The following is a 15,967-nucleotide window of genomic DNA, read 5'->3' as shown; positions in this document are numbered from 1 at the left end:
TCCTTGCAAAGAAGAAATCATTGTATCATCTAATGATGTCTGAATAGTAGAAACGTGTCTTTGTGTGTGTCCAGACTGATTCGGATAGATTGGTAAGACTTGTTTATTTCCCTCAGCACATAATGGGACAGAGTTCAGTTCTGGATGGATTGAAGATTTTGGCATTTTGAGTCTGTGTATGTAACGGAAATGTGATTCCCTACCCCCCCCCCCCCCTTAATGCCAATTTGCGGATTTCCTAAACTTGAATGAGAATTGATAGGTGAGTGACTCTGGCCTAGAAAATGTCCTCCTAGCAAAACGCACTGACCAGGGAACCTAACTCTGCCTTTAGCTAGGCTTCTGTTTTTACTCCTTTTTGCCTCAAAGGACTTTTCCCCAAGCTGATAAAGTAAGTTTCAGACTTAAAAGTTAGACGAGGATGACAGGTGATAGCATGCACGACGGGCATGCTGTGTGTTGGCAGTTGTCCTGGGTCGTCAGTTCTATTTCCTAACACGTGAACGCTTTACTTAGATGTTTTAAATTATTGAGATGCCCCAGTTTCCTGTATTTTTATCACCATTACTCTCTCTGGCTTCTTGTTTCTTGTTCATCATAGCCTGTTGTGTGGCCAGCACCACGCGAAGCCCACGTCACAAGGAGTGGGGGTGGGGGGTGGGGGTTCCTCCTTCAGAGGAACTTAGCTGGGGTGACAAAGCCACCTGAGTGAAGAGCAGTTGAATGCTGAGCTCTGTAGCTCCTCAAGTAAATGGGGGCGAAAAGAGGGAATAGATTGCTGGTGGTTAGAGAGGTGATTCCCAGACCAGTCAAAACGTGTGTGAAGGTGGCTGTCGACAGAAAATCACCAGCTTTTAATTTTGCCACGTCACTGTTGTAACGATCGCCTTTTTTTGTTACCTCATTTTATTAAAGAGAGACTATTTTAACATGAAAAAAAAGAGAAAAGACCTAACACCAAAACAAAGGACGGATGTTGAAAATAATTTAGTTCAGTTTTATGAAAACCCCACAATAATATCCTTACCTTTTATATTTAGACACTACTGAAAATATTTTCCCAGAGTGACGTCTGGTCTTAATGCGGCTTCACTGAGAACGCGGGCCTCGCCTGGATCAGGCGCACCGAGCAGCGGGGAGAATCCCTGGGGGTGGTGACGGCGGGGCCCCACAGAGGGGCAGGGCCCTGGACTGTGCTTTGAAGGAGAGTGGGAACTAGAAGTGCTACTAGGGAGTGAGGCACTGAAACACCCGGTGGGGGGGGGGGGGATTTAGATTTGCAGTGGAATACAGTACAGGGCCTTCGGAGATTTTTGAGCCTCAGGACATGAAAATGGCATTTGAAAAGATTGATCTGGGGGCTCAAATGTGGGATGAACTGGGGAGGCCCGAGTTAGGGAGGGGCTGTTGCTGTTCGGTGAAGCTGTGAGTAGGTGAAGGCAGGCCTGGGGCGCGAGTGCACAAGTCACGGTGAGGACACATGCAAGAGACATTTAGAAGAAAGGAAAGATAGGACTCGGAGACACATGGAAATATAAGAGGAAGGAGGAATGAGATCTATAGCCAAAGTTTCTAGCCTTGGAGAAGAGAAAAGTAGTGGAAATAGTGACACAAATTAGAAAATTTCTTAACTGATATAATAAAGCACTAGATAAAGGACTCCTGGGAGTGGGTGAAACCGCAAATGGTATTTGGGGGACCCCTTGCTTTTGTCAGAGACCTGATAAAGAGGCTTGTCTTGTTAATCGAATGCACGTCATGTTAGCAGAACACGAACACTTCCTCTCCATGTATTTTCAGAAGCTAAGTGAACATCATGTACTTTGTTCTTTATTTATCCCCTAAATTAGGCAACTGTGGTATGTGAGTAGGAAGTTACGGGATTTTGACATGATTTGTCCAAAGTGGAGGGCACTTCAGAGGTGGAGTCGAAGGAACCATGTGGCAGTCTACACTGAAAAAATAGGCTTCTTATTCTGTAAGAGTAAATGTCTCTTTTGTTCTTGGTGTATCCCCAGAACATCGCTCATAATTGGTGTATAACATACTTGTTCGAAAATGAGTGGTAGATCGAGACTCGGGTTTTATGCTGTCTAATAAGTTATCTTTTATCATTGTATCTCATAGAGCAGGCAAAGAGAATTCTATCTCAAGATCAAAACCTTTTTCTTCTAGGAGAAATCATGTATCATTAAAGTAGAGTCAGGATGGCGCTAAATGATCTTTGTACAAAAAATTGAGACTGACTTCCCTTGGTGCTAACTCTGTTGAGACCTTCTCCACCTTATGATGTAACCAAATGAGCCTTAAATTAAAACATTGCTAGTCTTGTATGTATGAGCAAAGATGAATCTTTTTGAGATATTACCAGAATTCCTCCAGGCCAAAGGAATCCAGCGTCAGCACCTCGGAAAAATGAGGGCCCAGAGCTGGTGGGAAGTGTTTGAGGTGAAGGCGGTTGGTGTGAGAGCTTGACGGGTCTGGAGTTTTGCAGTGGAATCACTGCAAATTTTTTAAAAGGAGAGAGACATAAGGAGATTGAAACTTTGGAAAGATGGCTTTACGATAGCTGCTGTCGGGAGCTTGAACAAGGGTGGGGATGGTGAGAAATCGATGCCCTTGAAAGGGGCTGAGAAATCAAAGCATGACACAGAGATTCTGGCCTGTGTTGTCGATGGGTGCTGCTGCTGATCTAAAGTAATGAGCCCTGGGAGAGGACCAGGGTTTTAGGCAGACCGGGAAGATTTCAACGTAAGTTTTGGGCGCTTTGATATAAGAACCTTTGAGACATTCAAAGGCGTGGAAAAGAAAAGGGAAGTGGGAGGAAGCAAAATGTCACAAGTGCATTTGAGGAGAGTTGGAAAAGACGGCAGATTTTAAATTAACAGAAGAAAATTAATCGCTTTCCTATATCCAGAAAACAATTAGAAAGTGCAATGAAAGGAACTCTCCCATTCATGATAGTAACAAAAAATCAGCAAACTTCAGAGTAAAGCCAGTTAGAAATGTGGGGGGGATGTAGCTCAGTGCTAGAGCACGTGCTGAGTATGCATGAGGTCCTAGGTTCCATCCCCAGTACCTCCGTTAAAAAAACAGAAACTAATCTCCCCCGCAAAGTGTAATAAAGTAAAAAAAAAAATGTGGCAAACTTTTATGAAATACATTAAAACCTCACAGGCATTAAAGAAGAATTTACTAAATGGATAATTCTGCTATATTCAAGAGTGGGAATACTCAATATTATAAAGAGGTCAATTCCCCTCAAATTTATTTATGAAGTAATTTTTTTTTAACCTGCTCAAAATGATTGTCAAGTTCAATAGGAAAAAATAAAGCATGTGAGCCTCGCCAGGAGAATGCTAAACAAAGAGTCATGATGAGGTTTTAGAGGTGTGCATTTTCTGTTTACACATTTGCAAGTTTTCCTTTTTTGTCAGTACATATGACTTGTAATTAGAGAAACAAGAAATAAAACACTACCAGGAGCTGTAATAAATTATGACGTAGCCACAAAAAAGATGTGTGTGTGTGTGTTTCCACTGGAAAGGAATGGCATAAAGATCACACTGACGAAGATGTATTGCTGCTGACTCTGCAGAGGTAACAAGAATGGTCAGGTGGTTTGTGTGCCAACAAACTGATGACTTAGGTGAAATCAGCAGGTTTCTAGAAAGACACAAACTACGAAAGCTGATTTGAGAAGAAGTGGAAACTCTGAATAGACCTATATGAAGAAAAGAGATTATGGGTTAGTAATTGAAAATGCTTTCTACAAAGAAAAGCCCAGGCCTGGATGGCTTACAGCAGCATGTTAAAAGATCAGCTATGCACCATAAATGCAGGCTTGGTCTACTATTGAAAATCAATTAATGTACTACATCATATCAATAGAAAAAGGACAAACACCAAGCGATCATCTCGGTAGATGCAGAAAAAGCATTTGACAAAAGTTAACACCTCTTCATGATAAAAACACTCAACACATTAGGAACAGAAGGAAATTTCTCCAACCTAATAAAGGGCATCTGTAGAAAACGCACGGCTGCCATCATGCTCAGTGGCTGAAAGAGTATGTTTCCCCCTGAGATCAGGAACAAGACAAGGCTGCCCACCCCTTCTGCTCAGTGTTGTATTGGAGGTACTGGGCATTTAGACAAGAAAAGGCATCTAGGCTGGAAAGGAAGAAGCACAGTTATGTCTATTTGCAGGTGATGTAATCTCAGATATAGCAAACTCCCCAAAGAAAACAAAGCTATTACAGATGATGAGCTCAACAGAGTGGCAGGATACAAGTTGAATATTCAAACATCAGTTGTATTTCTGTACAGTAGAAATGAACAATCTGAAAATGAACTTCAGAAAATAGTTCCGTTTACAATGACATCAAAAGGAATAAAATATTTTGGAATAGGTTCAATAAAAGAAGTATAAAACAGGTACTCTGAAAATGACAAAGCAGTTAAAATTAAGCCCTAAGTAAGTGGGAGACCACCCCCTGTCCATGGATTGGAGGAGTTAGTCTGGTTAAGATGGCTGCACTCCCTCAGTTCACCTACAGCTTCAGTGCAATCCCTATCGAAACCCAGGCTGGCTTTTTTTGTAGAAACCGACGGGCTGATCCTAGAATTCACGTGGCCGTTGAACAGATCCTGAATAGCCAAGGCTGCCTTGAAAAAGGACAGAGTTGGAGCACCCATGCCTCCCAGTTTCAGAACTTACCACAAAGCTGTGATAATTGCTATAGTCTGAACGTTGGTGTTGCCCTCAAATTCATATGTTGAAATCCTAACCACCCCCAAAAGTGATAGTATTAGTAGGTGGGGCCTTTGGCCAAGGTGATTTTGAGAGGTCTGCAAATACAGATGAGTGTCTGAGTCAGTTTGGGCTGCTATAGCAAAATACCATGGACTGTCCGCTTAAGCAACAAACACTTTACCTCCTGCAGTGCTGGAGGGTGGAAAAGCCTAAGATCAAGGCGCCAGCAGATTTGGCTCTTGGCGAGGGCTCCCTTCCTGGCTGGTAGACAGCCTCCTTCTTGCCGTGTCCTCATGTGGAAAGCAAAGAGGAGCTCTGTGATCTCTTCTTTGTGGGGGCCTAATCCCATCATGAGAGCCCTGCCCTCATGACCTTCGTAACCCTATGCATTTCCCAAAGACACCACCTTTAAATAGCATCACACTGGGGGCTAGAGCTTCAACATGGGACTTTTGGGTGAACAGTTCCTTCCATAGCAGCTGACTGTGGTGAAAATCTCGTCCATAAATGCTAACCCCAGCATCTTTTGTTTGTTTTCAGTATTATGTGCCAAGAACCTTGCAAAGAAAGACTTCTTCAGTAAGTAAACACCCGCTTTTGTTCTCTTACAGTATTAGTATCCTTCACAGACTTCTGAAATTTAAAACTTTTTGAAAAAAACCACTGGGTGTATTCTCCCAAAAGTCGTGCCCTTTTATTGAAGAAAGATCCATGGTTTGACAAACTTCATTTCCTCGTTGGCTACAACACAGAGGCTCCTTAGCTCCAAGGCACAGAACTTACAACTCATATAAGAAAAACTCTCTCATCCCCTGTTCCGGCCACACCCAGTTTTCTGTGTTTTTATCCATTAATATATTGCTTTCTGCTGGCTGAAGTGCTCTCAGTTCAAATACAGATGAGACTGTTTTCTCTAAAATGTCTGGGTTTGTATAAAATTAGTTAAATTTTAGAAATTAAATTACATTTTAAAAGCCTTGTAATTAGAGGAATTGTTAAAAAAAAAAAAGGAAGATCCTTTTATAAAGGAAGAAATCACCCCTCAACTTAGGGGGTTCACCTACTATAAAGTAGGTGCCTGCAGCGTGAAATTCTTCGCACTTCCTGATCCTCACGAGAACACTGCTCACTTCCTAAGTGGAATTGTTCGCACTTTAACGATGAAGAAACATGCTCAGGTTCACAGGCTTCATTCAAGTAGCTGGGACGCTCCAGAGTGGCGGCTCGCATCCGGGTCTGTCTCTCTGACCCTGAGCTGGCCACCCCTTTGATCTTACAGCCCTCTCTGGTCTCTGCTCCAGGATGGAGGAACTTACCTAATTAAGACTTGGTGAAGCCTTGCTTCCGTAGATAAAATAGACCAAGACCAGTAAACGAGATTCCTAGGTATAATTATTTTTTAGAAAAGATAAATACAATTAATTGTAGACACCTTTTTCTCCATTTAGCTAGCTCCATTTCCTGATCATCAGAAATGGAAATTTGAAGTTAAGCCAATTTTGGCAGTTTTCATTTCTAGCCTCTCAAAATCCGAGGATGATGTCATTCTGGGTTGCCTTTCTTAGAAAGCATAATAGGAATAACTTATTTTGCTCATCAAAACTCACCTTCAGTTTGAGAATAAAACATACCAGGATAACCATCTTTACCAAATGAGATGATCTTGGAGCCCCCTTTACTGGCAGGACTGTGTTCTGTATCCCATTGAGAGATCTGGCGTCTCACCCAGCTGTGGCTGTCTCCTCTCCTCCAGGACTCCCCGACCCTTTTGCGAAGATCGTCGTGGATGGATCTGGGCAGTGCCACTCAACGGACACTGTGAAAAACACGCTGGACCCAAAGTGGAACCAGCACTACGATCTGTGAGTTGAACATCCTCTAAGCCACTTGGGGAGCAGCAGGGAAGTGGGTATCTAGCTTGGATGAGAAGCATTTAATTTTTTAAAAGAAGATTACTAACTTCTTACTGATAACAAACGTGGATGGCCAAATGAATACACACTGCCAGTTTTTAGAATTCGCATTCTTGGAAAGTTCTTGCATTTGACATTCTCATACATTTTTATGGTTTGCTTCTATAACTGTGATCTTCAAACTCCCAACCTCCTGACCATTCTAACAGAAAAAAAGGGCCATAGTTCAGGTCCTCTGTGTGCTACTGTTTTTTCAGTGAAACCCTGCATGTGGTTGTAGAGTTTTTACTTTTAAAATAATTATTATTACATGTATTTATGATGTGACGATATAATAGATACATAGTTGTGTTGATTTTTAAAATTCTCCTTTTTAGTACAAATATATTTTCTGCAAGAGAAAATATAGTTTGGTATGATTGAATGTATATAAGCTTACACACCATCAGACAATTTCTTATATTCATTCATTAAATGGGTGGCCTTTTGAAAACACTCTTTTATAGGCACCTATGTTTTCACGTCCCTGCTAAGAAATTTTTGTCAAGGTAATACCGAGTGACTGTTGGTTTTTCATTAACACAGATTGTACTGGGTTTGAGTGGGGTTTTAGTAGTTGGAGTCTAAGGCTCACTTCCAGTTACACTGAGGCACCAGAAGTGGCCTGCAAAGTGGCTGCCAGTCCTTGTCCTGAAAGCTCCCCTCTGTGGCTGACCTGCGCCGAGGGTGAGTGGGGGCTGCTGTCTGAGTGAGCGCCCTTCAGTGAGCTCTGGGTGGATGGAGGTTTGTAAGCAGTCCTTTGTTGCAAACTAGTATTCTGTATTAACCCTGATGGGTGGGAACTTAAGAATTCTGTTATTATCCTTTGGAACTGTTAAGATATAGTAAGTCTCTGTTATAAGATGATGGTTATTAGGGGGTTATCTACATCTACTTCTTACATAGCCCGCTGAGGCCCCCCTCCCGCCCTTTGAAGGCAGTAGACACATACCGACGGAGTGCCTGTTACTCATGAATGTAGCCAACATTATTTTTAAAGGATTCTTTTGTCCCAACAGGTCAATCAGATGAAATTGCAATGGGCAATCGTGACTGAGAAATATAATTAAAAATGAGTTTGCATGTTGTTTTCAGATATGTTGGGAAAACTGATTCTATAACCATCAGTGTGTGGAACCACAAGAAAATTCACAAGAAGCAGGGAGCTGGCTTCCTGGGGTGTGTGCGGCTGCTCTCCAATGCCATCAGCAGATTGAAAGATACTGGATGTAAGACCTGAATGCTTTTCTGCCTCTTAATGCAACTGAAGAAGGCTTATGAGGCATCTTTTTTTTTTTTTTTTTTTTTGAATACTGAAAACAGAATTCCTGCCTACCTCCCTAGTTCACATTTCCCCGGGTTAAGTTTTGAATTGTTTGTTTGCAGACCAGCGTTTGGATCTATGCAAACTAAATCCCTCAGATACTGATGCAGTTCGTGGCCAAATAGTGGGTAAGAACTTTCTCATCTGTATAAAGAGATGCTTTTACAGAACTTGACATTCGACTCGTCATCACTGAGAAAACACACCCAGGCACCAGCAAATGGGATGTCCTCCGAAGGGCAGACCACATCGGGGGCCATCTCTTCAGTGCTAAACAGTTTCATCGTGGGTGGTTTTTATTTTACCATTCAGGGTTGAGTTAAAATGACTAAGGTACAAAAAGACTTAAGGTTAAATATTTAATGTAGTTGTAATCATCACATTAATGAACAATTAATTTGTCAGATTATCCAAGTGTAGTTGATAAAAATGGTGGCCACACATGCAAGAGTTGAGAAGTAGTTTCTGCAGGAAGACCCCTCGTCTACGTAAAAGGCAAAGAGGACTTCTGAAGACGTCCACGTAATGGGATTTAATAGAGGGTTGATTCACTTAGAAGGAAAAAATGTGCTGATGTTACAAAGTGTAGACTGGAGGTACTCCGTTGGAAATAATTTATCTGTTAAGTAGCTCCTCCTGGGATCCACCCCGTCCATGAGCATTTAAATGGTGACTGTCTGCATTGCAAGGAGTCAAAGAAAAGCTAGGATTTCCGCAGCACAGCAGAGGGACTTAGGACCCCGAATCTTCTAGGTGTTGTCTTAGATAGACCTGACCCAAGCTAAATGAACAGTGAGTATCCATCCTGCCTGGAAACTATCGTAACGACAAAGTCCTCACTTCACGCTCTGCTGTCAGCGATTTCTTCTTTTCTTTGTGGGGGGAAGTGCCAGGGGAAAAAGTGCCTGGAACCAGCTTCAAAATGTCTTTGTTGTTCCGAGTCGGAACAGAGACTAGATGTGGAGACTCATCCAGACTTTGCAGATACAGGCAGTGCTTCCTGGGTCCTTATTAAACATAAATCAAAATCTTCCTAAGAAATGAGGGAACTTAGGAGAAGTGATTATTGTGTGTTCTGCCATCCTTACGGAGAGCGTGGATAACACGGCACCTCCTCCTGCTCCCTGTTGACAAGGAATGTTTGAGTGGTGTGCGGTGCTGTGCGGCTAACGGAGTAACACGCTCAGACCTCAAAGCAGAGGAATGTGTGTGTGTGTTTGTATGTGTGCCTTGCTTTTTAAAATAATCGCATACATAAATGATGCATTCACAATGGCTCACTGTATTACAGTTGTATAAAGTAACACTGGATTTTAATGCAAGGCGTTCTTTTCTTTTTAGTCAGTTTACAGACACGAGACAGAATAGGCACTGGAGGGTCTGTGGTAGACTGCAGAGGACTGTTAGAAAATGAAGGGTACGTATCACGGGGCAATGCCTGCCAAGCTCTCTGCTGCCTGGGCTCTCGCACGATCTGAAAGAATCCTTCACACCTTTTCACTGTGTTGAATGCTTCAGATGCTGGAAAGGACTTTGGGATAAACTGGGATCCAGTGTCCTTGTGCCCCAAAGACTCAGGATCCAATTTACAGAGGTTCCCACTGGCCAGAGAACATCAGTAAAGAATTATAACTGCAATGGAGTGAAGCAATCCGCTGAGCTCATAATGCTACAAGGAGAAATACATTCTAAAAAAAAAAAACCCCTCAAAAATTCCCATTGGTCACGATCACAATCTTTTGATCCCCAGTGAATTAATGGAGCTGGGCAAAAATCATTCATAATTGCTGACATCACCAAAGTGAGAGAATCTGATAGTAACATCCATCCTGGAAGTCCAGGGGACGGGAGTGGCTGCGCAGCCCCGGGATGCCATAAGCACCGTCCAGGAGGGGGCGCTCTGGAGCGTAGCAGACACAACCTGGCATCTTGAGTAAATACACTGGAAGAAAAATAAACAAAAAGGAAGGAAGAGAACCTGTAAATTAATAGAAGAGATTTAAGAGACATACCTACTCAGTGCCACGTGTGGACCTCATTTGGATCCTGATTAATAAGACTGCTGACTGGAGAAATGTGAACACTGACTGGTATTTGATGATACTAAAAAAATTTAACAGACTTTTTTTAAGTCATGATCATGAAAAAAGTCCTTATCTTCCAGAGGTAGACGCTGAAATACTGAAGGGTGAAGTGTTGAAATGTTGGGATTGGTTTCAGGATAACCCAGCGGAGGCGGGAGGAGGAGTTGGGAGAGCGGCAGCAGACGATGGTGGTTGGAGCTTCGCGATGGGTCCAGGGGCGTCGTTGCACAAGTCTCTGCATTTGTGTAGCCGTTTGAAATTTTTCAGTGGAAAATGCTTTTCAAAAGTACTTTGCTTATAAGGGAAAATAGCCTATTAAGGTAAATTGTCTTCAGAATTGTTCAGGGGATGGAGGTTTACAGGAAAGAGTACTCTGAAAGTCACTGCAGTATTTTAGGCAACCGGGAGTTCTATTATAGAATAAAGTGACGAGGCAAATGGAATATTTGGGTTTGATGCTAAGTCAAGAAAACTGAAATCTCCTTTTATGCTATCCTTATAGTACAAGGTTGGTTTTGTCCAACCATTCAGAGGAAATCTCACAGGTGGCCTTGTGACACTTGCCACGTGGCTCCCTTTGGCCACTGGTTCCTCATGAAAAAGTCTGTCTTTCCAGTTAAATAGGACAGGATGAATTTTTTGAAACTCGGCACTTGGGACACAATATTGTTCAGGAAAAGCAAATTAAATGGGTGTGAGGGTGTCGTGTTGAACTTTCAGGTACTGAGCTGCCTTTGGCCAGCGCGGTCACGCGTACTGTGTTCTCCCCCTTCTAGAACGGTGTATGAAGACTCGGGGCCGGGGAGGCCTCTCAGCTGCTTCATGGAAGAGCCAGCCCCTTACACTGACGGCACCGGGGCTGCTGCGGGCGGCGGGAGCTGCAGGTTTGTGGAATCCCCAAGTCAAGATCAGAGACTTCAGGCACAGCGACTGCGAAATCCTGAGGTCCGAGGGTCACTCCAGACGCCCCAGAACCGACCGCATGGCCACCAGTCCCCGGAGCTGCCCGAAGGCTACGGTGAGTTGACTCCCCCGTGTTGTCAGCAGTGTTTCAGAGGACTTTCCTTCTCAGACCTCTTTTTAGTGACCTAAGAACTGCCGACGTTTGCAGAGCTGTGCTGTTCAACAGTTGTGTCAGTGTAAGGACAAGTAACATCTTGCTCATCATGAATTTGTCTGCAGTTGCTCCAGTCTCCCAGTTTAGCAATTGTGTAAAAATTCTAGGCGAATGAATATCAAAGGAAACCAAGATGAGTGGAGTAGGGGGCTCGGTGAGGGTGTTCGTAGTGCCTGGTGGTTTGAACGTGGGAAGGACAGCCTCGAGTGGGAGGGAAAAGATGCGATCTTTTCCCGACCACAGAGGGAGAGCCTCAGTGAGGGAGGAACACATTCCAATGTGGTGGATCAGACCAGAAATAAGAGCTCATCATAGGTGACGGAGGTCAAGGGAGGGTCAGTCCCGAGGTGGCAGACCCACGGGAGCATCTCCTCCAGGGGTGTGGTCCAGCAAGGAGAGCCGTCTCTCCAGGTGTGAGCAGGGGAAGTAACATGTGCCCACACCTGTACACGGGGATTGTGGTCCCCGGAAGCCAGGCAGAAGTTAACCATGCCCTTTCGAACCCTCTTCTCAGTGATTTTAAAGACTGTTGGAAGGCAGTGTAGACTCTGTGCTTACAGGATTGGTTGAAAACTCTCCTTGGAATTGATTTTAACCACCCGTATCCCCCACTTTCTTGTGCAGAACAGAGAACAACTGTGCAGGGGCAGGTTTATTTTCTGCACACACAGACTGGAGTCAGCACATGGCATGACCCCAGGATACCAAGGTAGGTTTCCTGAAATGCTCACCGTCAAGCCCATTTTCCAGCCTTTACCTGGACCCCTATGACTGCAGATGGTAGAGCCCTTAGATTTGAAGGTGTAAACTTGGAAGAGCGGCAGCGCTAAGAGGATGTCTGCCACGGGGGTCTTGGACCCAGACTCTCTGGGTGACTGTCCCAGCTCTGCTGCCCCCTCCAGATTCTCCACCTGATAACTCGGCAGCTGCTGTAACACAAATGGGTCCTTTAGAAAGCAGTCCTGGATCTTGAAATCCGATCATGTAACTGAAAAAGACCCTCACCTGGTGGTTAAATCACATGCATTCTTTCTTGAAAAGCCAATAAACCCTTCAAGATGTGTTGCTCTCAATTTAAACTAATAATATTGCTGGGTGATACGATGCTTCAAATAATTGGGCTGGGGAGTGAATAGGGGCGCACTGGAGGCTGGTTGATGATGAGCTGGTATTGCCAAAGCTGGTTATTCATTATGGTCTCGCTCTACTTTTTTATGTGCTTAAAATGTTCCATAAGAAAAAGTCAAAAAGGAAAATAAAGATTCTATTACCCTTTCTCTCTTCTACTTTACTGTCCCTATTGCCTCAGTCCCTTGGGGACCATTCCTGGGGGAGATGAAGCTTTTCTATACGAATTCCTTCTCCAAGGCCATACATCTGAGCCCAGGTCAGCGAGACCCCCACCCCACCCCCACCCTGTAATAGAGTTAAGTTTCTTTCTTTTCTTTTTTCCTTTGCTTTGCTGTCCTTTTTTCTTAAAAATTTTTTTTTTGTTTTGGAATAGCATTACTACCTAATAACATTTTTAGTAATGCTCGTTTCCTTTTTAGTCATACTTTGTTTCATCTGAGAACAAGCTTCTTGTCTTTGATTTTCCAAATCTGTGTTGAATTTGCAATTCAGTATGTATAATTAGAATGGAAATGTTACCTGCAAATGAATCAGGGTGTCTCTTTAGTCCTCACTGCAAGGTGTCAGGCTCCGCTAATTAGAAAGCAGCGCGGGCAGTGATGCCGCGCTCCCGCAGGCCTGGATGGCGCAGAAATAATTCATCAGGAGGTTAGAATTAGAAATACTTGCTTATTAACAAAGCCAACGAAAAAAAATGAGAAGGCCTCTTCCTAGTTCAGCTTTTTAGAACTGTAAGATTTTGAATGAGTGGTTAATACATCCCCATTAGCTTAAAAAACAAAAACAAAAAGAAAAAAACCTTGTGCTGTCCAGGGGCTTTTCCATGCAGGAACCTTTCTGACCTTGAGCATTTAATTTGTGTATCCGGACAGTTTCCGGCAGCCTTCAGATACTTCCTACCGTTTTGCCCTCTTTTGTGTAAGGAATGAAATTCCCTGAGTAGACCGCGTTCCCTCTCAGGGTTGTACCTCTGAAAGTTCCGTTTTTCTCTGTCCGATTTTGCTGCTACTTGCAGCACAGAGGCCAGGACTCAGTGGGACATTGGCCTGAGCAGCACAGTGACTGTCCCTCTTAGCAGATCAGGGACCCAGCCTCCCCGATATGGGGATTCTGGTGGCTCTCTCCTTGGAGTTTTGGTCTCATGCCAACACACTCAGATGGACAAACCTCTCTGTATCTTCCATTTTGCTAGAGACCTTAACAGCGTGAACTGTGATGAACTTGGACCACTGCCGCCTGGTTGGGAAGTCCGGAGCACCGTTTCTGGGAGGATATATTTTGTAGATCATAACAACCGAACAACCCAGTTTACAGACCCGCGGTTACACCACATCATGAAGTAAGACTTTTATAGACTCTTTGTTGACCTCTTACAGTTAACGTTTCACATTTTCTACACATGTGTTTCTTCATTTATCAACTCCACCGTTAGCAGAGAGTAAGTGTAAGCAGACTGTGAGAAGTATTTGGTGGACAGTAGTGTGTTTCAAACTCTCAGCCAGCTGGGAGCCATCCTGAAGTCCTGTGGGGTTGCCACCCTGTCCTTACGTACAGCCTAAATCAAATCCACCACGCCGGCAGCATTAGGCGGCTTCATTCTCGAAGCTTCCACACGCAGTGCTCTGATGAAATGCGTGGCCTTAGAGCGGGAAGCAGTGAAGTGAGGATCTTCCTCGGTGCCTGCTCACCGCCGTCTGGAAGGGCTGCGGGGTGGAGAACGCTGCTCACTAGAGCCTTTTCCCAGGCCACAGCAGGGACCTGGGGATGACCTTGGCTCCCACACCCAGTGTTCCTGGTCTGCTGTGTCCTCAGAGCACACGGAGCCCATCTCATCGACAGTGGACGTGAGTCAGCAAAGCGTGAACGGGACAGATGCCGCTTCGTCCCCCTACAGTCCTCATCCTTCTGTTTTCCTGGACTCGTGCTTTTGATGAGTGGGCTGAGAACCCTTTTGGTCATGAGGCTGAGAAGTGGTGCCCGTTCGGTTTCACTTGAGTCATCTGTTCCTGTGCATCCACCATCATCTGCTTTTAAAGTTTTCACGTCAACTGCGTGTAATTCTAACTGCCGAGGCACATCTATCTAATGGTGCGCGGTCAGGGTCATGGATACACACGAGATATGTGATGAAGGCTGGCAGTGTCTGTTTTTATATGGGGCGAAGATGATACCGGATGAGATACGGAATTAGTGTCTCCTCTCTATTCTGGATGTATATTTCGTCTGCTGGTGGCCACCAGCAATTTACATATCGATGTACAAAGTTATGTCACCAGAGAAAAACTTCCACTAGAAGTTGGGTGTAATGAACTCCCTCTCAGTCCCTTTCATGGGGGGTGGGATGGGGGGCACTCGCTTGGCTGCTGCTCTTGGGGTGACCTTGATGCTTCTGTTTTTCCCAAGTCACCAGTGCCAACTAAAGGAGCCCAGCCAGCCGCTACCGCTGCCCAGCGAGGGCTCTGTGGAAGACGAGGAGCTTCCTGCCCAGAGATATGAGAGAGATTTAGTCCAGAAACTGAAAGTCCTCAGACACGAACTGTCACTTCAGCAGCCTCAGGCTGGTCATTGCCGGATCGAAGTATCCAGAGAGGAGATATTTGAGGTATGGGATCCGGGCACTGGCAGTCCGGCCCAGACTCTTCCTCCCCGTTAACACATGGAGTTCTTCTTTCTGTTTGGTGTTTCGGCCGTTGATTTTCTTAGTCAGTGAAATGCAGGGGTTTATCAGGGCCAGAGCTCTTGGGGAGAGAGGGAGCTACATTTCCTCCAATGGTGGACGTTTAAACATAGATGACTTCTGAGAGAAAATCTAGAGATCTGTACAGAACCTAGTACTAAGTAATACTGCAAATCCCTGTATCTGCACCGTGCGGGTTATATTTCCTGCATCTGCACAGTTTCCTTAGACCCAAGTGTTCCTTCCGCTTCGGCCTCACATGGAATTTCACCACCCTCCCCAGCATTGCCTTCTCAGAGAGGCTAAAGGGCCCCTTTGCTGTCCCTTCTGGAAGTAGGAAGATACTGTGGCACCAGGAAGGGTTCCATCCTTTGTCTGGCTCCCCTGTGGGGTCAGGGCCCTAAACAGGCAGGGCCTTCAGTAGGCAGGGCCCTTTTCTCAGGACCAAGATCAGGAGGTAAAATCTCAGCCATATTTGGGCCCTCATGGAATCCTTGGCAGAGATGATCAAATGAGGTGGGGCGAGAGCCAGCGCAGGTGCTGCAGCTGAGGGCCGCGGAGGGCAGCCTGGCGCCTTCTCCTCCAGGGGCCCTGGGAAGCTCCCGGGCTGCCGGAGGCTGGGGCACAGCCGGTGTCGGGCGAGTGGAGCAGCTCCAGTGCCCAGTTTTGCCCACGGAGCATCGTAAATGGTTATTGGGGATAGAAAAGAGCTGAATTATTGACGTTCTGCTGTCAGATCATTTCCACTCAACTTCCTCCTTTCCTATTGGGACCATAGCTTTTGAATTACATTAAATTTAAAGCAAGAAAAGATTCTTAAGTGCCTTGTCACTGAAAATACCTGCAAACATTTAGCTAGTCCCACTCTCAGCACTGAGTCCAAGGAACTTCAGATTGCCCTTTGTTGTCTGTGGGTCGATCAGCTGC

General features: G+C 44.7%; 1 protein-coding gene across 4 annotated transcripts in view; it reads left to right on the top strand.

Moving 5' to 3' along the window:
* Window positions 1-15,967, top strand: part of SMURF1 (SMAD specific E3 ubiquitin protein ligase 1) — a 102,329-nt gene that overhangs the window by 69,538 nt on the left and 16,824 nt on the right. For 2 of the 4 annotated variants that reach the window (XM_032460067.1, XM_032460065.1), the window contains exons 2-10: window positions 5,296-5,334; window positions 6,509-6,617; window positions 7,803-7,936; window positions 8,094-8,159; window positions 9,373-9,448; window positions 10,892-11,133; window positions 11,857-11,941; window positions 13,556-13,702; window positions 14,767-14,965. In XM_032460067.1, coding sequence (XP_032315958.1) covers window positions 5,296-5,334; window positions 6,509-6,617; window positions 7,803-7,936; window positions 8,094-8,159; window positions 9,373-9,448; window positions 10,892-11,133; window positions 11,857-11,941; window positions 13,556-13,702; window positions 14,767-14,965 — 1,097 coding nt within the window. Of the gene's footprint in view, window positions 1-5,295; window positions 5,335-6,508; window positions 6,618-7,802; window positions 7,937-8,093; window positions 8,160-9,372; window positions 9,449-10,891; window positions 11,134-11,856; window positions 11,942-12,541; window positions 12,620-13,555; window positions 13,703-14,766; window positions 14,966-15,967 lie in introns of all 4 variants that reach the window. The other 2 variants (XM_032460069.1, XM_032460068.1) reach the window with 2 other exon arrangements.

The sequence above is a fragment of the Camelus ferus genome, chromosome 18, assembly GCF_009834535.1.
Source record: "Camelus ferus isolate YT-003-E chromosome 18, BCGSAC_Cfer_1.0, whole genome shotgun sequence".
Taxonomy (NCBI): Eukaryota; Metazoa; Chordata; class Mammalia; order Artiodactyla; family Camelidae; genus Camelus; species Camelus ferus.
The sequence above is the reverse complement of the archived record's forward strand: the minus strand, read 5'-3'. Positions and strand labels throughout refer to the sequence as shown.